Below are 25,641 nucleotides of genomic sequence, written 5' to 3'. Positions count from 1 at the left end.
AGAACAGGAACAATTGTTGCGGGATATAATTTCACAATTCTCTGTCCCAACCTGAACCAAACCAGATTCAAACAATGAATCTGGCATTGTTCCATTGATTTCAGAAAACTTATCGCATTTTGAAGGCTTCATGTTCAAGCAACTAGCATTACTACTATTACCGGCTGTTTGGTTGCAAAGAACATGACTCTGAGACATGATTGTCCCGTCTATAATATGATACTCCACAAGCTGCCCTGATGATTCTATGACAAGCCATGAAGGTGAGAAACCATATGTAGTACGAACGGTGAAATAGGTCTGCTTTTCATTAGACACATAGCTGAAGTTATAACTGTTTGTAAAGTTCTGAAAGAAAAACCAAAAACTATTTCTATCCCAAGACCCTATATCTATGTTAACATTGTTTCCTTGTGGAATTCTGAGTGATTTAGAGCTACTGTTTGCAAATTCAAGAATGAAATCACCAGGGGCAGGGTTATCTGGACTAGACCAGGAAATAAGATTTCATATACTTGTATTACTATCTTTCACATTAAACAAACCAATCTTCATCCCAGGAAGGAAAGTATCTGTTGGGAATTCGAAACTTTGCCATATAATATTACCCTCTTCATCACTATAGACTAGATTTCCAGAATCAAGAAGGGTGAAGCTTGTGTTCCAAGTAGTTGCAGGCCCCCCGCGGTTAATGAATACCTGAGTTTCTACACAATTTGAGAGCATCAAATTCCCATCTCCATCAATATGAAGAATGCAAGATGAGTTGAGAAAAGGATTACTCCTGTTTGCAACCCATACTTCTTGTCTGTATCATTCTTAAACCAAATTCCCAAGTAGAATTTATTGCTGCCACCGAAGAATCCCAGCTTGAAACCTCCCCCTGAGGAAACTAGAGTTTGATTGCTTGTGAGAAGGGTTAAAGGTTCCCGAGGAAACCCACCTTCATATTCATAATTATAAGTCGAAGCAGATCCAAGCCAGTTTATAGGTCTGAGAGTGTCTGCTGCATGAGCACCAGACAAACAGAACCATATAAAAAGCAAAATGAAGGTAACAGATGCTTCATTTGGGAGTCTGATAGCTATTATGACCATTGACATCAAACAGATGCTGGAGGTTATACAAACTGCCGCTTTTGATCAAAAGCTGTGCAGGTAGCCTATATCCAACTTTTATTATGATTAATGTCTAGAAAAGAAAAACAATGAATATCTTTTAAATAGTGATCTCCTATATGTAATAGGAGAAAAACTAAAAAGTTCATAGAAATAATTGCTCTGTACTAATATATATTAGATACTAATTACTAATTGAACTTTGCAATTCATGGAGGGAACTCCGAATTCTGTTTAAACCAATCTAACTTTAAAACGTATGATATAGTCCAAATATTCAAAGCAACTATAAAATCCATGGAAGTAAAAATAGTAAAAAGTGTAGAAAGGAGCAGATTTTTATTTAATTAATTAGGAAGATTTACATTATTTTAGGATATTTACTTATTTAGTTTATCTCCTAATAAATAGGATCAGTCCATTAACTAATTCATTGGAATTTAATTTCCCTGATTGCAGGGATTACTTTCCTAGTTTTGTGGACTGGAAATTTCCCTGATTTGCAGGGATTACTTTCCTAGATTTGTGGACTGGAAATTTCCCTGATTTGCAGGGATTACTTTCCTAGATTTGTGGACTGGAAATTTCCCTAATTTGCAGGGATTACTTTCCTAGTTTTGTGGACTGGAATGCCAGCCATATCTATGTTAAATAGACTTGTAATTCTTTTTCAGATTAGTATGAGAATTTCTTCCCTCTCATCTCAAAAGTCTACATGGTATCAGAGCCTGGTTTCTTTTGTTGCTAGCTTCTCACTACCATGACTAAATCTGAGCAAATTCCTTCAGCCAACATTCAAGAAAATTCATCCTTTATTATCACAAATCACAGACTTAATGGCCATAATTTTCTTCAATGGTCACAATCCGTTCTCATGTATGTTTGTGGCAAAGGGAAGGATGAATATCTCACAGGCGAGATCTCCATTCCAGAAAAATCAGATCCTAAGTATCGGACCTGGAAAACAGAAAACCACATGGTTATGTCGTGGTTAATCAATTCTATGACCACCGAAGTAGGAAAAAATTTTCTGCTTTACAAGACAGCCAACGAGATCTGGGAAGCAGCCCGTGAAACCTACTCTAGTTCAGAAAATACTTCAGAGTTGTTTGAAATTGAAACCAGACTCCATGACCTTCGGCAAGAGGATTTAAATGTCACTCAATATTTTAATATCCTCACACGATACTGGCAGCATCTTGATATGTTTGAGATGTATTCCTGGAAATGTCCTGATGACGCTGCATTGTACAGGAAAATTGTTGAACAAAAGAGAACATTCAAGTTTCTTCTTGGTCTCAACAAAGACCTTGATGAGGTAAAGGGGAGAATTATGGGAATTAAACCCCTGCCTACACTTCGAGAAGCGTTTTCAGAAGTTCGACGGGAGGAGAGCCGAAGGAAACTAATGATGATAAGTAACAGCACTGCTCCAACCTTGGAAGGCTCAGCCCTCTACACACATACTTCTTCTCAAGATAACAAACTGAAAAAGGGAAGGCCGTGGTGCGAACATTGCAGGAGACCAGGGCACACGAAGGAAACATGTTGGAAAATACATGGAAAACCAGAAGATTGGAAGCCTAATCGCGTACGGAATGATCGTGAGAGCCGCGCTCATGCTGCTACAACATCAGATGATATCAACAATGCCGAAACCAGCCCCTTTACCAAGGAGCAACTTGATGCATTGCAGAAGATATTTGGCCAGATTTCTAATTCCTCTCAATCGACTCCAACAACTTCACAGCAGCATGCTAGTATGTTAGCTCACCAAGGTACTCTCTCCTTTGCCTACACTACAAACGTGACAAAATCAAAGCCTTGGATAGTCGATTCGGGAGCCTCCGATCACATGACAGGTGATATTAGTATTTTTCAGCACTATAAGCCAACTTATGGTGTTTCTACAGTAAGAATAGCAGATGGTTCACTCTCTAAAGTGGCTGGAACAGGAACAATACAATTGACAGAAGATTTGCTTCTCTCTTCTGTTCTTTATGTGCCAAACTTGGAGTGTAATTTGATTTCCATAAGCAAGCTTACTCGTGATTCAAATTGTGTTACTAAATTCAATCCAAATTTGTGTGAATTTCAGGCAGTGGATTCGGGGAAGGTGATTGGCAGTGCTGAGTTGTGTGGTGGACTCTATTTGCTCAAAGAAAGTACTTCACTTCATCAAAAAGTTCCTTCTACCAGTTGTGTCTCTCAATCTATTTTTGATTCTGTGTCACTTTCAGATGAAAATAAAGTTATGCTATGGCATTTTCGCTTTGGTCATCCAAACTTTGTGTATCTTGAAAAGATGTTCCCTCACTTGTTTCGTAATAAAAGTTCAAATTTTTATCATTGTGAAATCTGCCAACTTGCTAAACACACTAGACATGTCTATCCAACCATCCAATATACACCTTCATATCCATTTTCTATGATCCACAGTGACATTTGGGGACCCTCAAGAGTTAAAAACATAAATGGAACTCGTTGGTTTGTGACTTTCATTGATGATCACACTAGAATCACATGGACCTTTCTCATGAAAGAAAAATCAGAAACAGGGGCAATCTTCAGATCTTTTCACTCAATGATTAACACTCAATTCAAAAGCAAAATTCAGATCCTAAAAACTGATAATGCCAGAGAGTACTTCAATTCTATTCTTGGTTCCTATTTCTTAGAACAAGGCATTATACACTTGAGCTCATGTGTAGATACCCCTCAACAAAACGGAGTAGCAGAGAGGAAAAATAGACACCTACTTGAAGTGGCTCGATCAATCATGTTCTCCAACAATGTTCCTAAATATTTTTGGGGGGAAGCTATCTTAACAGCCACCTATCTCATCAACAGAATGCCAAGCCGAGTTCTAAAATTTCAAAATCCTCGTCAGGTTCTTATACAATCCTTTCCTCACTTTAAATCATTTACTTCAGATCTTCCACTTAAAGTCTTTGGGTGTTCAGCTTTTGTTCATATTCATCAACATAACCGAACCAAACTTGATCCAAAATCACTCAAGTGTATCTTTTTAGGTTACTCATCCCATCAAAAAGGATATAAGTGCTACTCACCTTTTACTAGGAAAATATATATCTCCATGGATGTCACTTTCTTTGAGCACCAGTCCTACTTTTCCAAATCTGAAATTCAGGGGGAGCATTATCAGTTTTGGAACATTCTACAAGACACTCACTCTCAATTTTCTCACTTTCATCATCCTCAAAAATCACCAATAACCCCATTCTCATCCTCATCAAAACAATTCGAATCTTCCATAAATTTACCTGAACCTCAAAACATTCAAATAGCCCTACTTGAATCTATCGAACCTGTTCCACAGCTACCAGAGACCAACAATGAGCAGGAACTTCAAGTATATGTTAGAAAGAGGAGGAAACCTATTGAGCATATGGAGCACACTACACAAATTAGGCAAGGTCAAGAACTGGCACCGGTTCCTCTTGCTTCAGAAATTTGCACAGGTATGGATCCATTAAATCATGAGGTCACTAGTCCTATTGTTGATAATTCTGACTTGCCTATTGCTCTAAGGAAAAGTGTTCGATCATGCACAAAACATCCCATTGGAAACTATGTTACTTATGAGAAGCTACTACCTCCCTATAGTGCATTTGTTTCTACTCTTGATCATACACAGGTTCCAAACTCTATTCAAGAAGCTCTAAGAATTCCAGCATGGAAGCAGGCAGTGGAAGAAGAACTAAGGGCATTAGAAAGCAATGGTACTTGGATACTTTCAGAGCTTCCTCATGGGAAGAAACCAGTGGGGTGCAAGTGGATATTCACAGTTAAGTACAAGGCAGATGGCAGCATTGAAAGGTACAAAGCCCGTTTGGTAGCTAAGGGCTTCACGCAGTCTTACGGTATTGATTATCAAGAGACGTTTGCACCTGTTGCCAAGCTTAATACAGCCCGAGTTCTACTCTCCCTTGCAGTGAATCAAGACTGGCCACTACACCAACTTGATGTCAAGAATGCATTCCTAAATGGCAATCTAGAAGAAGAAGTATACATGGAAGTACCACCAGGATTAACGAATTCCTCCAACAGTCGAATGGTATGTAAACTCAAGAAAGCACTTTACGGTTTAAAGCAGTCACCTCGTGCTTGGTTTGATAGGTTTGCCAAAACAATAGTCTCACAAGGATATAAACAATGTCAAGCTGATCATACATTGTTTGTGAAATTCTCATCTGAGAAGAAGATTGCTATCCTAATTGTGTATGTTGATGATATTATCCTAACTGGAGACTATGAAGAGGAGATTATCAAGTTGAAGAAACTGCTGGCTGTTGAGTTTGAAATTAAGGATCTTGGCCCTCTTAGATATTTCCTAGGGATGGAGATTGCTCGATCTAAAGAAGGGATTGTTATCTCTCAAAGGAAGTACATTCTAGATTTACTCAATGAAACGGGCATGCTTGGATGTAAACCAATTGATACCCCTATGGATCCCAATAAGAAGATGAAGACAAGTGAAGAGAGTACTCCAGTGGACAAAGGAAGATATCAAAGATTAGTGGGAAAATTGATATATCTCTCACATACCAGACCAGACATTGCATTCTCAGTTAGTGTGGCAAGTCAACACATGAACAATCCAACAGAAGATCATCTACAAGCTGTGTATCGGATTTTGAGGTACTTGAAGATGACACCAGGACATGGATTGTTATTTAAAAAATGCAAAAACCGAGAAATAGAGATCTACACAGATGCAAGCTGGGCTGGAGAATTAATTGACAAAAGATCTACAACTGGCTACTGTTCATATGTGTGGGGAAATCTAGTGACATGGAGAAGCAAGAAACAATCAGTGGTTTCTAGAAGCAGTGCTGAGTCAGAATATCGTGCACTTGCTCTAGGTATATGTGAGGGAATGTGGCTTCAAAGATTACTTAGCGAACTTGGAGCTATCACTAAAAATACCACAAGAATGCTTTCAGACAGTCAAGCTGCTATCAGTATTGCCAAAAATCCAGTTCATCATGACAGAACGAAACACATTGAGATAGATAGACATTTTATCTCCGAGAAGGTCAACAATGGGATAGTTCAATTGACCTACATTCCTACAAGACTGCAGACAGCAGATATCCTCACCAAAGCACTTCCAAGGACCAGTTTTGAAGAATTCAGTTCCAAGCTGGGATTGTATAACATATACAACCCAGCTTGAGGGGGAGTGTAGAAAGGAGCAGATTTTTATTTAATTAATTAGGAAGATTTACATTATTTTAGGATATTTACTTATTTAGTTTATCTCCTAATAAATAGGATCAGTCCATTAACTAATTCATTGGAATTTAATTTCCCTGATTTGCAGGGATTACTTTCCTAGTTTTGTGGACTGGAAATTTCCCTGATTTGCAGGGATTACTTTCCTAGATTTGTGGACTGGAAATTTCCCTGATTTGCAGGGATTACTTTCCTAGTTTTGTGGACTGGAATGCCAGCCACATCTATGTTAAATAGACTTGTAATTCTTTTTCAGATTAGTATGAGAATTTCTTCCCTCTCATCTCAAAAGTCTACAAAAAGGAAACTCAGAAACAGTACCTATTTTCAAATTGTAAATAGAGCTTCCTCTAACTTTCTTGTCTCCTTTACCAAAGGGTCGGCAGATACACATAGGAGTTATGGTAAGTCCATCTTATTCTCTCAAGAAAGAAAGATAGTCCACCTTAATAATTATTCCTAAGGATACAGTATTAGTTAAAAGACAATGTATAAATTAAAAATGTTTGGAGAATACAATGGCATAGAACCATGTCTCTCAACCTCACCATTTTCTGATTACTGATGATCAAGGTATTAAACATGGCTAACATGTAAGTCAAAATCTATGGTTTCTGATCCTTCTATTAGCTGTAACTACCACCACTCAAGGATACTCATTATTATTTTCATTATTATTATTATTATTTGTTAATCTTTAATCGAATATAAATGTAATTATGATGTGGCAAGATGAAAAAGGCAATTAAAGATTGTCTTAGTTTTTCTAAGATAGGAATTAGGAAAGGTAAGATATCTTGCGTATTAATGGAGATTTTATGAACCAATTAAGCTTTTCCGAAATAAACATAATATGAACTAAAGATAGCCTCTACAGAAAGGATGTAAATTCCATTAGAATAAAATTCAATACTTTGGCATTTTTGTCCCTAGTCCATAAGAAATATATTGATCAATTTTTTTGGCAATCTTCAAACTGTTCTATGTTTTTATTATTTTAACATAAATTAGAAAAATTCATCTTTTAAAAAGTAAAGAAAATTAGCATTTAATTATTTATTTGGAAAGTAAAGAGAATTTGTATTTATTTATTAGAGAATAGCCTTATTCAGAAATTTATTAAACTAAAATAAAAGTAAAAGAATCTGGTTCCAGTGGTCATATGTCATTGGAGCCTTCAAAGCTTACGTAGAGTTTCGTTGAAAAGAGAATATGTTGAAAAGAGAATATGTTGAAAAGAGAATATGCCGGTTTACCGGCTTTTTAACCCCTTGTCCAAGCATATTTAATTTGAATTAATTATATTTTCACAGTTTTCTTTCAATTACAAAAATGATTTTACATCATCGCCACGCAAGTTTATGGATTTGAAAACAAGCAAAGCAAAAGATCCTAACTGACGAAGGATACCACCAGTTAAAAACCAACTTATAGCATATAGATAGTTAACAAAAAGGATTAAGAGACAACGCCCAAAACCAACCTCAATACAAGAATGTAAAATTTCGGGGAGATTTAAGAAACTAGATTTTTGAAACCCAGAGAGAGAGTTTGTCTAAAATTGATTCCAATTAATATGGCATTCCAATCTTATTTAGCTAATTCACATTACAAAAACTAGACTAACTAATAAGGCAGTTTGGCCATAATTCACTATTTAATAATAGCCGAGAACAATGAAATCTAAAATTATTAACAATGAAACGATAGCATATATGTATATGTATATTGAACTCTATATAAACATTTGTAAATCTGTATGCTCCCCCAATTGTTGAAATGGCAAGAATTCAGAAAAACAATAAAATTCAAGCCATTTTGCCACCTCGGACGGCCCCATTCTTCAAAAGGAATAAAAAATCTTTGGTTGCAATATAAAGTCGACCAAAGCATTTGCTTGCCAGCCCTCCAAAAATCTCTGTCAAAATCCAATTTCGCAACTCCTATTGAAGAAGGTCATTAAGTCAGAAGTCCCCGCAGTTCAATTTCTGCCCCAAGACCAGTCCCTTTATCTGCAACAACCCAAAAATTACAAAGAAAAATATAAATAAGTCATCGGATATCATATAATAAACCAGCCTCACACTTGTTCAACAACATTATAACCAGCCCAGCTTATGTAAATATATAAACCCATTAATAGTGAACCACAAATTATGTTGCAATAAAAGATTAATTAGATAAGAACCTTTTTAATAAAAAATAAATCATAAGGTAAAGGTGTGTAGACTAACATGTATGTACATGGCAACTAGAAGGCAGATTTTGTTGGCTTGTTGGAGCAACAATAACACCTAGATACTTTGTTAACCAAACCCAAACCCTTCACTAGCTTCATGTATGGCGAGTAGCAAGCGTTCGTGAAGCTGTTCCTTCGAGGTATACTCTGGAAGATCTAGTTGATTGAAGCTGAAAGACAAGAATGTATTAGCAAATTTCAAATCCATTATGCCGAAATTGATCTAAGCAGCCACATAACCAACTGAGAAATAATAATAACAATAAAAAAAAATTGGTGCAAGTATGACTTTACTGACCATGTATGCGCTGAAGGCAACCTGTCCGGAGCACCATACGCCTTGTGAATTTGAAACCTCTGGGGACCCGAGATGCCTTGCAAAGCCTTAAAACCCTCCAGTGGGACCTGAACAGAAAATTAGCAGGTTTATTGACCAAATAATCAAACCACCATTGGAGAAGATCTTAATAGTTGGGTACTACCCAACACAAAAATAAGAGCGAATAGCTCAATATATTGAACCTACCACCAACAGATAAAAAGCATATCTACAAGCATTTGGTTCATCCAAACAAAGGATAAAGCATAGACAGCAAAATAAGCAATCAAAAAATTTCTGAATAAGGCAAATAAAAGGCACAACCCACCTAATATGCCTATTCCAAGGTACCAGTACCACACAAACACTAAAAAATAAATAAATAAAAATACAAATAAATTTAAAAATCCCTCTGCCTATGGGTCCTCCACTTACATCACATATGCAGAAAGCTTTTTCCTATTATATCGTCTCTGGCAAGATCATGAAATTGAAACACCGTAACTGTAAAGTTTCATGTAGTTCAAGGGAGTACCTTTGATGTTCCAGTCACAAATTGCAGTAGTCTTGCCATATCTTCCTTGTTAAAACCTTTAACTACCTCCCAAAACCATTGAACAACACTGGATGCTGCTGTATAGCCAGTATACTCGGTGTTGGCTTTCAAATCATCCACTGTGAAAACAAGGGACACAATTCAGATACCATGATGGAAGCATGACAACTACAGGTTAAAAAAAAAAATAAAAAAGAAAACCAAAAAAAAAAAAAAAAAAGGGAAAGAAAAGAAAAAGACAAATCTAACTCACGATCAATTTCTGGGAGACCACTTATAAGTAACTCAAGCTCTTTATCATTGAAAATAGAGATAAGCTCCCGTGGTACCAATTCATTGAAACCATCTAGGAATGAAGTTATTTGGGGACGGATAGCATTGGTCAAGATATGATCAGCAACAAGGTCTACATATTCATGCTTAGTTTCCTCCGTGACCCTTATATTTCTTCCTCCAGGTTTGAGTTCATAATCAGTAACCTATTTTGAAGAGGAACACGAAAAATACAAAAACAAAACAAGCAACAATGTTATGTTAGTCATATCTATATAAAAAATACATATGAAAAATAATGTAACATCATCCAAATCAACAGAAATAAGTGAAATCATTTACTCTTAGGATTTTTCCAAGTTCAAAAATCTCATCATCAATGTACCTGGTTTTTCTCATAAAGGATGTGCTTTTCTTCATCCGCATCCATGCTAAAAGTCAGGTCAGGAATGTCACTTACATCATTCTGTACATTATAAATAAAATGAGCAAAAGTTTTAATTCATGCAAAAATATTTCAATGAAAAATATTCAATAAAACATACAGATACAATAAGGTTGCAATTTTACAACAAGTTCTTAGTTGCTCACACCCCCAACCCAGAGAAAACAATAAAAGATTAAATAAAGACTGCTTTCCACTCACCTCAAGCATCCATTTCAAATTCTTGTAGTAATCAGGATCAACAGCTTCTATGTCATGGTAAGTCACCTTTACATCAAGTATGTGCTTGTAGAAAGACCGAGTGAAATAAACATCCAACAGTTGCCCATCAAAAAGTGCTTTGGCAACCTGCACAAAATATCATAGAAGAAATCAAAAAACCTTCAACTGATGGAGCAATATGATTATAAAACAAGCGCACAAAACCCAAAAGTCAAGAAGAATTACCACACGGCCAACAAACTTAAAGTAAGAAAGATGTTCTGTCTGGTAGACAGAGTTAGGGTTTGGCTGGAAAGTTGCATTGTTCCCAACAGTGGTAAAAAGCAATGCCCCCTTGTCAAATATAACTCTGGATAACAACTGATACCATTCTCTTGTCAGGCCACCTGCATCAATACCTTCTTCACCTTGAAATTGTACATTCAAGCGTCCCTTCAGGTCCTGATTAGGACGCATGCGCAACTGATTATAGGAGTCCTCCAAAACATATGCCCTCCGAACACTTATCCTCAGTGGGCCAGAGAGGTGTTGCTCATGCTGCTGCCTAATTCTTGAGCGGAAATAGGCCCTTTTATTATCAAAGTCAATTAGCCTCGGTGCCCTCAGCATCATAGAAAGTGATTTCTCCAGCAAACCAGGGTTCTGCCTGACAAATGCATTTAAAAGCCGACGATGCTTTTCAGCAAACTTTGTAAATGTGACAGCACCATCATGCTTTCTCTGAGAATCGCCAGAGCATTTGGTTGATGACGAATCAGAGCCTCCAGCAGACTCTTTGACTTCTCTTGCAGTAACATCGGCATGATCTTGCAGCGTAATGGACTGGTTTGCTTGAAGCTTTTCACACAAAACAAAGAATGCCTCAATGAAAGGCAGAAGTCTCTGGGTCCCAGGGGGGAGAGAAGATGATGAAGAGGCCCCTTGTATGTGCTCCCCAACATTTATATTTGACATAGACGGAGTGAAGGAGCTCTGACCTAACTGAGTCTCAGTCGCACTTATACATTCGCTTAGTTCTTTCCACAGTGGCTCAAGTGCAATATTTAGCTTCAACATGGTTGCATGCTCCTCCTGCTCTTCATCACCATCCAGACTTGAATTCTCATTAGCACTATGTGAAGTGAGCGAGCTAAGTACTTGTAGAACACGTAGAATTGCTGCCCCAGCCATGGAACAAGCACTCAGACCAAGCATCTGTGTATTCCGGAGGGTGACAAGCTCACTAACAGCTGAACTGCTCAAACCATGAGATAATTCTGAAAGCTCTGTAGTAAAAAACTTCCGGTGGGCCACAGCAACTGATGCCAACTTCTTCAGCACCTCACCAGCAAGCATATAAACTTTATCTGAGAGCCTAATTAAATCAAAAGATCATGTGAGCACCCATATTTATTATTAGACTTCATGGAACCAGGGAAAAACAAAATCAGAAAGGGAGACAGAGAGACAGAGAGAGTTAAAAAGAAATTACTGAAATGTCAGAAAGTGCCAAAGTTACTAATTAAGGAACAATGGAGTTGGGGGAAGTTTCAGAACATCTAACACCTATATAAATAAAAGATATACAATAGGAATAGTACCCCTCACGACCAAGAAGACTGCAAAGATTGCATAAATCAGACTGTGGCAGCTGCAAAAAGATATTATATGTATCAGTGCTCCTCTTTCCATCTGAACCGGATGATTCAGCAGCCACACATTTATTGTCTTCATTAGACTCTGGCTCCAAGGAAGAAGGATCTTTCTTAACATCATCACAAGCTTCATCCGTTGCCAGATTTTGTGAATTTTGAGTTTCCTTGTCAGACTGAGATTGAGAGTCTAATTTTGTTGCTGCATTATCAACTACAACTCGAAGCAAGCCCATGACCTGCATAAGAAAATTTTCAAAAGTTTCATATTGAGAAGATTGTTCTCCAAACACATGCATGTTTTGCACCAGAAGACACTATCTATTTGGCTGCTAAAATTTAGTGATCAATGCAAAGTTATCAGGTAGACATTAGTATAAATAATGTAACAAGTAACATTTAAGACCTTCGCATATAAACCACTTCACCATAACATCTGTCTTACCTGCTCAAGATGAGCAGTGCTGCGTAGAAACAGAGGACGGTTCAAGAGCTTCAATAACAGTATCAACGGAATATCACCATCCTGGGTGTTTCCAAGAGGCTTTGAAGAAAAGCTTCCTTCCTCAATTATCTCTTTGCCTTTGTCCTTCTTGGCTCCAGTATCTATTGAACTTAGTGCTTCTGGAATATTTGAGTAATCAAAGTAGAACAGCATATTTGCAACAACAGTATGACTTGTAGCCAAATATGTCAAAATCTCTAGAACTCGATGCAGCACCAAGGGAGGAAGACCTGTTAAGGGACCATATTGAAGACAGAAAGTAAATATATAATTACCACTAAAGAAATCATGCAGATATTGGAATCACATCAAGTAAAAACAGTTACCATCCAATAGCTGCGAACGTCCATAAACAACATTCGAATGACAGCCATAAAGCCTTTGAGAATTAATTGTTGCCAATACACCAACAGAGCCCTCAGCCTCAGGCTTGATCATAATGAGCAAAAGGCGAACTAGAATTGCCCTTGTAATGCTATGCGCACAAAGATTTAACAACAGTCTCTGCAGAAGACCTTTACCAAGAGGCTACCACATAACAGAAAGAGAAAATACCATGTCAGCTGAACAGAACATTTACATATGTGTGTGTATTTAAAAGTACATGCGCATACATGTATAGGTGAGTATAAAAATGTGTAGCATATAACATATGCATGTATCTATGCATCTGCACATGTACATCGGTTTCAAATTAAAACTCCATTTAAGGTGACTTCAGAAACTAATGAGAAAACAGATAATTATTCGAAAACATTTGACCTGTTTATATATGATGTGACAAAATGAGTTAGACGAAAACAAAAATTAATCTCTACAATTTACATCTAACTTAAATAAAACTCCATAACTTCTTCAATGGTTCTGTGCAAATTTTGTTCATTTTTCAAACTTTCCTTACCATAAATGGCAGATAGTTTCCTTCTAACAAGAACAAATTTTACGTTCAGCTATCAGTACATTTGAAGACTCAGTACATTTGAAGACTTTAATTATCAAAAAACCACCACCCACCTCCCATCCCTACCCAAAATTAAAACTAAACAAAATGCAGAGAAGGATGAATGGAGAGGCTTTACCTGTGCTAATCGAAGAAGCCTGATCAAGGCTTTCAATGCATTAGCATCTAAAAGAGGCTCGCCTTCAATTTCCTTCACCTTCAAACTATCTGTAATAGCTGAAACTGCCCTTCGGCCAATTGTAACTCCAACACCCCTATCCATTACTGCCTGCCGATCAAAACCCAACCCATTTCTCCTATTATTTAGTCTGTGGCTGTTTCCAAAAAGGCTCCGAGCCTGATAATGACTCATTGCTCTGTCTCTTAGAATTTGGGCTTCAGCAAGTAATGGCGAAGGCAATGCAGACAAGACTGCTTCTGAAGAAGTCAAAAGTACCTGGAACAAAGAGAGAGAAAAAAAAAAAATGGCCTCAGGAATTTTACATCTATAAACAAGTTAATACAACTCAAATGAGAAGAGGGATCAAGATGCAACCTCTTCACGCAGATCAGCAGGAAAAGTAGCAATAATTGAAGCATTGTCCATGTCAACGGGCTGTCCTTCAGCCTGCTGTGCAACCCTTTGAGCTCTTTGCTGGGCCAAAACTTCAGCTTGGATTTCTGGAGGAAGGGCCGCTAGAAACTCCGGGTCAATGTCCTCTGCAGAAGGAGGTGCATAAGATGGAGGTTGAACAGATTGAGCTTGCTGAGAAGCTAGAACTTCTGCTCGTAAATCTTCAGGTAGGGCCTCCAAGAAAGTGGGATCAATAGCATTAGCACCTGACGCATTGTTATTCAAACCAGCTTGGTCAGCCTGATCAGTGTCTGGTGTAACTACCGAGTTCTGCAATGATGGCTCATCTGTTCCATGCTCAGAAGCAGGCATCAGTCGGTCGTTTTGGTTTCCTTCAGCATCAGTACCATTCATATCAATATCAACATTTTCTGGCACAAAAGAGGTATGCGGGGCTCCTGGATTAGGCACATCTAAACCATAATCCGCTGACACATTACTGGCCTGACCATCTGGCCTTGAAGAACTATCAGAACATACAGCCTGCACTGGAACATCATGGAGATTTAAAGACACTTCAGAACCCCTTTCGCATTGGACATCAGCACAAATGTCAGTAGATGAGCTGACAAATCCTGGAATTGTCTCTGCAGGTTCATTGGTCGCATTACCATCAACGATTTCCATACTATCATGTTCATTTAGTGCACTATCCAGTGATGGTGGTTGAATTGACATGGGTTCAGGTGCCTGCTGATATTCCCCTGCAACTTCAATAATCGATTCTGGATTGACTTGATCCTGGCAGGAGACACTTTCTGCAACTGTATGAACAGCATTATTGGTGGTTTCATCACCATTGTCTTGATGCTGACCTTCACTTTGTTGACTGCTGCTGTTATCATGTTCTGGAGCTACTTGACTATCATTAGATGGAGGAGCATCTGGTTGCTTGTCAGGGACTCCTGAAACTTCAGACTGTCTTTCAACAGGAGCAATACTGCGTAAATGGGCTATGAATTGTTCCTCCACGGCCTGTGCAATAGCAGCAGCTTGAGGACCTGCTTGAGGCTGGCCATCATCAGTCCACCTACCATCACCTAGCCCTCTTCGTCCCGGCAACTGCAATGAGTCCATACCTACAGAATAATCAGTCAAAGGTGGGGGTGCTGCACCACCCAAACGGTCACCAAAGAAACCACCTGGTACATGATCATATGGAAGAACAGGAGCATCAAACATGTAGAAATGAGCTACATCAAAGCTCCCTGATGACAAACCTTCCAAGTCCCGGGATGAATTTCCACCGGTTGACCACATTGAGACCAGATCTCCAGACTGGGATGGCCTCATTAGGAGTGGATGTTGAAAACCATTTACTTCTGCAACAGATCGCTCAAAGGAAGATCTACCTGTCTGCCGGCGACGTTCAAAGCCTAAGGGCCTTCGAAGACCAAAAAGGTCATCAACATTAACCCCTTCAAAAGGTTCGGCTGCTACATCAATAAGACCACTTGCAGCTCCAGGTTGCCCAAGTACCTGCAAATGATCAAGTCCATCAAGGGCCTCCCTCCATCTCACCTCTATGACACGATTCTCATGAAAATCATCATCATCTTCATCAATCATTTCATCATTGTAGTCATCTCCCAAACCAGCATCATCATGGTCTTCCACATCAGTATCAGCTAGAGACATCATGCCACCACCATCTTCAGCTATATCCTCATCCTCATCCTCCCCCTCATCATCATCTTCATCGTCTTCACCTTCATCGCCCATGTCATCATCTTCATCACCCATATCATCATCTGCCCTGTTCTCAACACGAAATGTCATCTCAATTTGGTCAGTGTTGTGTAAAACACTACCTTCTACCATATCCTCACGCATGAAATCCATTCCTAGCTCTTCTGCTGGATTAGATGCAATTGGTTCTTCCACTTGTATCCTCAGATCTTGTTCTGCTGACTGATTTGGGTTTGCTTCATGATGACCTGCATTTTGAGAAGTGCCTTGACTCTGTTCTCCATTCTCAACAGCATTTCTAACCTCCTGCTGATTGCTTGCATTCTGATTATGGTCCACAGTATCAGCAGCTGATGGTGCAGTCAGCTGATCATCATCTCTTCCATTTAACCCCAAGGATTTCTTCTTGTTCACCCCATCAGATTTAAAAATCTGGTCATTGGCATTAGCAGCCCTTGTTAGGCTTTCTAAGGCCTTGAGTATAAGATTCACTACTTTAGGAGCATCAGGATGATCCAGATCAATCACCTGAAGAATACTAGTTAAACATTGAACAATCCCTCCATCTATCATACTCTTTGCTATGTCTGGTGAACAACCAGAACCAGGTAAATTGTTGGATGATGAATTCTTCGATAAAATAGAATATAACAAATCAACAAAGGCATAAACCTTTTTATCTGGCAACAAAGTGCTCCTAGTAGAATTACTCTCCAAAGTTGAGAATGAGGATAAAGCTTTCACAAGTTCATTAATTACTCGTCTACGTCCTTCACTGGAACGACCAGACAAAACCACCAAGAACCAAGAAGCTTTTTCAGACAGCTTATCTCTCCATTCATCAGGTCCAGCAGATTTATCAATGGTGAGTGGAAGTAACCGATGTAGGACATGATGAAATATCCCACCACTTCCATGAGTATCTGACTGACTCAATGACCGCAGCTGAGACATCTCCAAATCTCGTCTAAGTATAACCCCAACAGCATGCCCATACATTAGAAGAATATCACTCAATAACTTGAGAACAAAAGTCACCTTAGCCAGTCCAGCAGACCTTTCAGAATCATTCTCCAGTTTCCTTGTCTCATCAACTTTTGTTTTACCCTTTACCTTCATAGCAGGTTCATCAAGATCCATAGAAGATGGGTTACTCAAAGAGTCTTCCTGAATTTTCGATGAAGGGAATTTTAAGACTATTTCAAGAAGCTGGTCGATAACTTGCGAGAGATTTGCAGGGATCTTCTTGTGAACTTTGGAGCATTTGCCTGATCCATCATGTATCTTGTTTTCAGAAATTCGGACACCATCATTAGAATTTAATCCAGCTTCAACACCTGATGATTTTGCTTTGTCCTTTTCCTTCTCTTTTTCCTTTGATAAAACAACAAAGGTCCTACCTCCAGAGGTCTCCAATTGACAAACTGCAGCTGCAGCTTTCAGGAAAACCACAGGATCTCTAGAGATAACAGGTGCCATTGATGTCAAAAATGTCCGTGTTGATATACGTCCAGCATGCCGGTTACCATTCAAAGTTTGTCTTATCTCCCACTCCATTGCTGTTTGCAAAGTTTGTGGATCTTCAAGGAGATGACGAACAATAGCAGATGCAACTGTATCATATCCAGGGAAAAAGCAACTTCTCGGAAGACCAAAGAGAGCAGTCAAGCCTCCATTTTCGAGGAACTGCAAAGCTAGAGCATGTGTTTTTGTTAAACGAGCACATAACTGCAGAACAGCCTGCATTATGACAGCAGGGACGTGCTGCTTTATCAAGTCACAAGCAACTAACAGCACCTTATGACTCTCTTCAACAGTCAAATACCCTGTAGATTTCCCCAATATATTTTCAAATCCCATGCCTGATTCTTTCTCATGCATGTCTGAAACTGATTTCTTCTCTGTAGCTGAAGCAGGAAATGACAAGGAAGCTTGCTCTCCAGATAAGTCTGACCCTGTCTGAGTTCCTTCAGTATTTTCAGAAACAATTCTGGGCCTGGACTGCAGCATGTTATCCAAAATAAGTAGCAGCGCACTAACACACTTGGGCACAAGAATTTTATCACCAGACTCATTTTTAGCCTTAAAGTTCATCAAGATTTCTATTGCAGTAGACACAATACCATTCTGTGCAGCAATTTCTCTGGTGCTTCCATCCTCAAAAAGAATCAGTGCTATAATGTGCGATAACACACTTAACACGTTGTTATCCTTAGAAAAATCCACTGGACAAAGCTTTAGCTGCTGAATCAGATAAGACGCAACTTTCGGACGGTCTTCACCTTTGTTGCGATTACAAAGTGTTACAAGCAAATCCGTTAATGGAAATGCCATTGTATCACTACTCTGAAACAATCTAACAGATGTAGCAAGAACATCATCAACTGGGGGTGCCTTCACACGACCCTCTTCTGCCAGGACATCCACAGACTTGTCAGCATTGTCAACTTTAGATGTTTCTGATGAGTTCCCTAGTGACAAAGCAAGTGCTCGAGCCAGTTCATCATCCTCCTGAACAGGATCCTCAGGATGACTGAAAAGCCACTCCATGGCCATTTCAACACTATTTGTCTCCACCCTTCTAAGTGCTTCCTCTGCTCTTGCCCTTGAAAAACCCATCTCAACAATTGTGGCAATTGTAGCTTCATCTAATGGAGGGGGCATGAAGCGTTGGTTTGTACTTCCAACAATACCGTTGCGATTCCGCTTCACATCTCCAACACCAGAATACACATGCGTAACAAGTGAAACAATGGAAGCAATGAAACCTGGACTACACTTGGGGAACATGGGGTTGTTCCAAACTGGAAGTATCACATCCAGGACTTGAGATTGCAGCATTCGAACAAAGGCCTCTGGGTCCCTTGGTACCGGAAAAAGCCCAATTGAAAGACCAACTGCAACTGGTTGAACAAGCAGCTGCGCTTGGGATGCAGAGGTCGGAGATAGAAGCAAAGAAGAATTAACAAAATACTCAAGCACACGGCAATAGCTCTGCAAAGTGTCAAGCAACCATGTACTATGGGACAATCTGCTTCCTTCACCTGTCTTTTCATTATCAATACTCGATGTTGGCATTGAGAAAGGTAAATTCCATAGCAACTGACTCGTAGCTTCAAATGTGGTAAGCAGTTCCTTAAAGGTACCATGGACATAAAAATTATTGACCATTGAAGTAAAACAAGTACGACGCCTACTGTCAAATGTAAGTGCTGCCATGTCATCCACCACCTTTCCAAGATATCGACACTTCACTGACAAAGACATATCATGCACAGAAAAAGTAAGTGCCTCAAGGAAAATTTTAGCAATGGCAGTTCCAAGAGTCTTTGAAGCTGAACTCAACGAGCCCGAATCAGCTCTACGACGATTTGGTGATGTGAATCCCTTGACAAGAGCTGTGAAGAAGGAGCGCATAGTCGATGCAAGCTTGTTGAGAATTTCCAACACTAAAACATCAGGACTTTTCTTTTTCAAGTCTTGTGAAGAAGATGTATCTGGTACAATGGAAGAAGCTTCAGAATCAACATTCAAAGCCTCCAGGTGCCGGGCTGTCCTTCCACCCCGTATACGTGTTAACCCAGGTCGAGTACGACGGTGCAAACCTTCACCAGAACGAAAAACCGAAAGAAATTCACGTTCTCCACCCCACAAGGACTGAGAATTATTCCTTATAGAAACAGGGTTCATATATCTCACAGCAGGAATATTAGCATCATCATCACTCTCCCTTCCAGCAGCATTAGATGGAGCTGCCTCAACATTCTCAGATTCTTGATCAACATTGCTCTTTTCATCTGATTTGAGATCATTACACAACGAAACCTGCCAAATGATCTCCCTGTATGTACTCCCAAGATCTTTTAACACATCAGCATCTGAAGTGCCCAGTTCAGACACCACAGTAGTAGTCCCCTTCAACAAAAAATTAGAAAGAGAGAGAATACCTTCAAGACTGGAGAGACATCTCAAAACCTTTGTTTGCTTCGCAGATTCAACCACAGCAAGTTGAATCCCTCCCACAGAAACTAAGAGTTCATTTGTTGTTTTCAGATGTTCTCTCAAAAATGAACATACTGCCCGAGCCAGAGAAGCAGAATGCTGTGGTGAGAAGTTCTTAAATGCAACCGAGATACTCTGACCAACAGATGATGAAAGAGGCATTAAAGGTAAAGTAAATAACTGCAAGACAGCTTCAATCCCCTTCTTCTCAACAAATATGCGACATGTGTCAGCATTTTGAAGTATTGTTTCAAGAAGACGTGCAGCATTGCTCACACATTCTGGAAGGAATGATTCAACATTTGCCAATGAAGAATCAGATGACAGTTCAGCAGTCTGCTCAGAATTATCAATCTTGGATGTTTCCTTATCATCTGCAACAATCAAGTTCCTCTCCTCACCATCAGTTTCCATAGGAACAGGTGTGGAACAGCTCGTAGGATCAGTGGACAAGTAAGAAGTATCAATTCCATTTCCAATTTTTGAAATGACATTCAAGATCTCAATCAACATATCAACTCCAGGCCCACGCAATGAGGAAGCATGGCGCATTAGTTCATCCAATCCACCAGACAAGGAACCAGGGGTATCACTGGTGAGTGCACGAAGATAGGTTCTTGAAGTGAATATTTTCACAAAGCACCTTAAAGCATTACGATCTTTAACAGCCTGAAGACCGTTATTATTTAGGCAAAGGGCATCTAAACACTGGGGTATGCATGTTATGGCTTCTGTAGAGCAGAGAACACCATCCATTATAGCCTCCAAAAAAGCAGCAGGAAGACCCGCCGCATCTAAGACAGGAAAGCAGGTAGGATCTTTGTGAATTAAATCACTCATGACTGTAGCTGCCAGTGAAAACACTCCACCCCCAAAATCTTTGGCCCTTTTAAAAATTATGCATAAGCAATGTGGCAACAAATTCTCCTCAGAGCCATAGACACGAGCACTAGTCCCAGGAGCATATGTTCCAAGAGATATAGCACGCAATAAAACTTTCATCAGTAATCGCCTGTGATACGAAACTAATGCTTCAGAATATAGAGGCTGCATGTCATCTAGCTCAGTGGAAGCACCTGAAACCACTTGTACACTCCTCCCACTAGTACAAGGATCTTCATCTTGATGCTTTGAACCATTTTCTACATGAGACACTTCCACCTTCAATCGAGCAATGGTGTCATCTAAACCCCCTAAATCTCGGAACAACGCAGCAGCAGGATTACTGTAATCCATAAAGGCTTCTAAAATATGCACAGCTGTACTGACCAAATGCAAATGCTGTGGATTTGTATCTTTAAGCAGAGGCAGAAGAGTAGGAATAAATCCTGCCTCCCGCATGGCTGAACAACCTGATGATGACGAAACCAGAACAGTGACAAGAGATAATAAAGCCTCAGCAAAAACAACAGACCACTTTGAAGCATCACTAATGACAGAATCAATAGCCTTCTGCATGAGGCTTGATAGTATGCCACGGTGACCACCAGATGTCACAGCCGTCAGCACAGTAGGTTGTCTGGACCTATCTTGACATAGAGCAACCAAAGAAAGAAGACATAGAATTCGAATTTTTTCAGGAACGACATCTTCATAGCTCAACAAGGAAACTAATTCATTGACAAACTCAGGCTCAGTGTTAAAGAAAGAAACTAGGTCATCAGCATCGCCATTTGCTTGAACAAGAACTATGAAGGCATACAAGCGAATGCATGCATACTGCTGTCGAGAAGCTAAAGAGCCAAAAGCCCTTGCAAACCGCAATCTTGTCAATAGTGAAAATCTTAAACTAGCAGGCACATTATACTCTGCAACTAACTTACTCAAAAGCTCACAGTCAGTTTCTGGACGGGTGTTGATGTTAGGTATATGAATAATTTGTAAACCTTGGACAGTCTGCTCTTGGGCTGGGGGGTCACTTGATGAATCATTTAATGCATAGAACTCAAAATGGAGGGTGCAACCCAACTCATGAGCAAGTGGATCACAAGAATTCTGTACGGCACAAGTAATCAATCCAAGGCCTTCTTCCTTTCCCCCCCAACCTTGTGCAAGAGCATATAACTTTGAATTCAGAGAAGCATCCCTAATTGAGTACTTCCCAATCGTTTTCTTCAAAAATGCAGCCAAAGTTTGCAGACAAGCCTCAACCACATCGGCATCGGTGCAAGCAAGAAGGGAAGAAAGATGCTGCTGTAACAACATAGAATACATAATCAAGGACAAAATTAATGGAGGATTAGAAACGATTGAAAGAAAGGCTGAAAGAATGGGGGGAAAGGAAAAAATAAAAATATATATATATATATATATGAACTAAGCATAAGTTAAAACTACCAAAATACAGTAAGTAATGACCAAAAAGTTTCATACACCAAAAATATTTTAGCAAAATAAGTTGTAGTAGTAACGACAACAACAATAACAATAATGGTACTAGCAATAATAATAACAACACAAAAACAATATTGAAATCTTAAAACATGCTAACTAATACACTAAAAGTTTAATATTCACGCAGTTTTAACATTCTGCAATTATCACAAAAAGGATTTGTGAATGTATGTCGTGAAAGAGCAGAGGAAGGATTGAAAAATACCTCATAAGAACTATAGAAGTGCTTATTTGTGCAATTTTCCAAAATTATCCTTATAACACGGAGAATTTGAAGTACCGCATCTCTTGGGAAGGGTGGATCCAAATCAAGAAAATTATCCTCAACCTGCAAATCTTTCCTTGATTTTATGTGCTTCTCAAAAAAAGAATCAAAATGATTAAAAAGATCAACCCAATGATGGAAATCTCCCTGCAGTGAGAACAAAAACGCATAAATAAAACTGCATAGCAGAAACCATGAAGACTCAAGAGGTTAAGATTATAAAGGTACCTTATCAAACTCCCAAACAAATCCTCTTAGGGGTTCTTCTATGTTTTCAAGTGGCACAGCAGTGACACTATTGATGAAGGATCTGATTTTTGGAGGCTAAGACAAAACCAAGAAAATTTGAAGTTATTACTATGTTAGAGGCAACGAAAATACTCTGCATATAACATTAGTATTTTCGCAAAATGCATAAAAATAAATGAGACAAAAACCTGAAACAGATGAATCAAATAGAAAAATTCTACTTTAAATACATTACTCCTGGATATACACAAGTAATTTGCATTTAGTGGGAAACTTTGACTTTATGATAATCAAATTTTTACAAGAAAAACTTAAAAATCTACACCTAATTTATTCTAAAATAAAAAATAATTCTTGATATGCAGCTTGCATAACAAGCAGAAGGGAATTCTTTCTTCAGTTTGAGCTTTTCCTTATAATCAGAATCCAAAGGATTTAATGCTAAAAAATCATCTCTTAAAACAATTTATCCAGTCAATAACAATACTACATATATATTATCCAGCAACATTCATGGTTGGATGATATTCATTTTCAGAACAAGTTTTGGTCCATTCTGTGTTCTGATGATGGCCATTACTATTTTTTGCTTTCAGAATAAAACATATTATCACTATAATAACATCAACCGTGTATATCATCCTGAGCACCATACTTTAAGCCACCCATTAACTCCACAAACCACATAAAATAAGCAATAAAGCGCAAAGAAACAAAAGCAACCATTTAAACATAATCATTGGTTATTTGTCATTTCATGCTCAATAATTGGATATTCTTCAACTTATTTAAGATAAAATAAGAAATTAAACCAATAACTCTTCTCAACTTAAAAGGCTATTTGAACGAGAATCTTAATAGCAATATTTAATGATGAAATAATAAATACTCTACTAGTATCGTCCTAAATGGTCAAACACCAAAAAAAAAAAAAGTTCTCTTTCAACGATTTGAATAGCAGTTTTTATGCAGCACATGAAAATTCCAACCCTTAAGTCCAAATACCCATTTACATAACCAAAACCTTATAAACTAGAGAAATAAAAATCTGAGCGATGACCAGAATCTGAACTGTCTATCTCCAAAGCAACCTAGCAGAGAAGAACATTATAGCAATTAAACAGATAAAAACTACCCCAAATATCTAATTTGCAATCCACGCTACTCACTACGCTACCACAACAAGAAGTAATAATAAGTAACAAAAAACAAAAGCCATAAACAAAGCAAACCAAGTTATACAGACATATATACAAACTCAAAACACAAGCCATAAACAAAGCAAACAAAGTTATACGGACATATATACAAACTGAAAACACACGGCCATATATATATATAAATAAATAAACAAATCGATTCCATTGGTCATTGTACTGACCACTTCAAGTGCCCTCCTTCGCTTCAACTTCATCTTGGAACTAATAGCATTGGACGAACCGAACCGCTATGATAGAAAAATCCGATCAATTACCAAAAACCAATAATTGATCGAAAAGCAGAGACTGAATTGGATGAATAAGGCAAAATTCAGAGACGAAAAATTAATCAGAGAAAAAGGAAAAAAAAAGACACAAAGTGAAGTAGGGTTTTGCAGTAGCAGTATTCACGATGATCGGATCACCAATTCGATGTCGGAGAGAAATCAGAGTCAAATTTAACTTTCAGTGATCAAAAACTAGGGTTTTGATAAGATCGCAGGTACAAAACGCAAAGAGAAAAAGAGAGAGAGAGAGATAGAGAGAGAAGAAAGAAAGAGAAATAATTTCCAAGGGAGATGAAGCTAGAGTATCGTTTATATACTGGAGAAAATTAAATTTGTACACCGAAAATTGAGATAGATATTGGAAGGAGATAAAATAATAAATAATAAAATTTTGATAGGAAAAAAGTAATTGTGTAAAATAAAATAATTTACTTTTGCTACATAATAAATAATAAATAAGAAACTATTTTGCTATTTATAAATTTTGAATTTTATTATAAATCCAATATTATCCCTAAATTTTTTGTCTAATGTTTTTCCATTTCGACTTGTATTTGAACAGTAATGCATATGAATATTTACCAAAAAAAAATTATTAATTGGAGCATGTTGATATATTATTAATTAAAATATTTATATATTTTAAATATAAATAAGTTAATTTTTAAATACTGTATTATTGAACCAATCATTAATAAATAAATTTATTAAATATTTTAATAACTCTAACAATATTGATATTTTTTTTTATTTAGTTTTTATGTTATAAGAACAAACCTTTTACCATTTTATTTTAACAGCTAGTACAATTTCTCCAATTAAGGGTATACACAAATGTTCCCATTATCCCTTCAAGGGAGGTGGGGAAGGTATACATTATAAAACTTAATTCCTATCAAATTTCCACTGAAAAATCAAAGAATTAAAATTATATGTTATATGTTATGCCCAACTTATGCGTACACCGTTAGTTTTTTTTAATTTCAATTATAGAATAAAGTGATATAATCCACGTTAAAACTATAGTGCACATTAGTATTTTTGTTAATTGGGGTATAAATTTGTTATTTCCAGCAAATATATAACAAATTTACAACTATTTTATTTTCTCTCTTTTTGTCCTTCCTCATTATGTTATGATGGTTCATTGTTTTAGCATGAGAAACAACTATTAAACAGCCAAAATGTTGAATTTTAGTTAATACATATAAATATCAATATACATAAAACTTTTGCTGTGGTTGTTCTGAAAATGGGCATGGGGAGCATATGCTATTTCTTTATAATTTGCACATTACATATAAATTTAAAAAATAATAATAATAGGCGGTTTATATTGTAATTTTGTCCACTTTAGAATATAACTTTGATAAGAATGAGTCTTATAAAAATATATATATATATATATATGTGTG

General features: G+C 37.8%; 1 protein-coding gene across 3 annotated transcripts; it reads right to left on the bottom strand.

The window, feature by feature from the left end:
* Positions 1-7,927: 7,927 nt before the first annotated feature.
* Positions 7,928-24,516, bottom strand: LOC107433659 (E3 ubiquitin-protein ligase UPL1). Of its 3 annotated transcripts, XM_048467546.2 has the most exons (17): positions 24,122-24,516; positions 22,720-22,815; positions 22,432-22,638; positions 15,362-22,025; positions 14,064-15,250; positions 13,647-13,964; positions 12,894-13,095; positions 12,508-12,797; positions 12,012-12,301; positions 10,657-11,785; positions 10,411-10,557; positions 10,150-10,230; positions 9,745-9,970; positions 9,471-9,610; positions 8,915-9,021; positions 8,612-8,786; positions 7,928-8,389 (listed from the first exon to the last, which is right to left on the bottom strand). In XM_048467546.2, exons 1-16 carry the CDS (start codon positions 24,152-24,154, stop codon positions 8,684-8,686), a joined length of 11,220 nt encoding a protein of 3,739 aa, XP_048323503.2. In that variant the 5' UTR covers positions 24,155-24,516; the 3' UTR covers positions 7,928-8,389; positions 8,612-8,683. The 3 variants fall into 3 exon arrangements, with proteins under 3 accessions (XP_048323503.2, XP_048323501.2, XP_048323502.2); XM_048467544.2 differs by having other exon boundaries at positions 14,064-22,025; XM_048467545.2 differs by having other exon boundaries at positions 14,064-22,022.
* Positions 24,517-25,641: the final 1,125 nt, after the last annotated feature.

Source organism: Ziziphus jujuba, chromosome 1 (genome assembly GCF_031755915.1).
Source record: "Ziziphus jujuba cultivar Dongzao chromosome 1, ASM3175591v1".
NCBI classification, from domain to species: domain Eukaryota; kingdom Viridiplantae; phylum Streptophyta; class Magnoliopsida; order Rosales; family Rhamnaceae; genus Ziziphus; species Ziziphus jujuba.
Note: the sequence above shows the minus strand (reverse complement) of the source record. Positions and strands in the feature narration are given on the sequence as shown.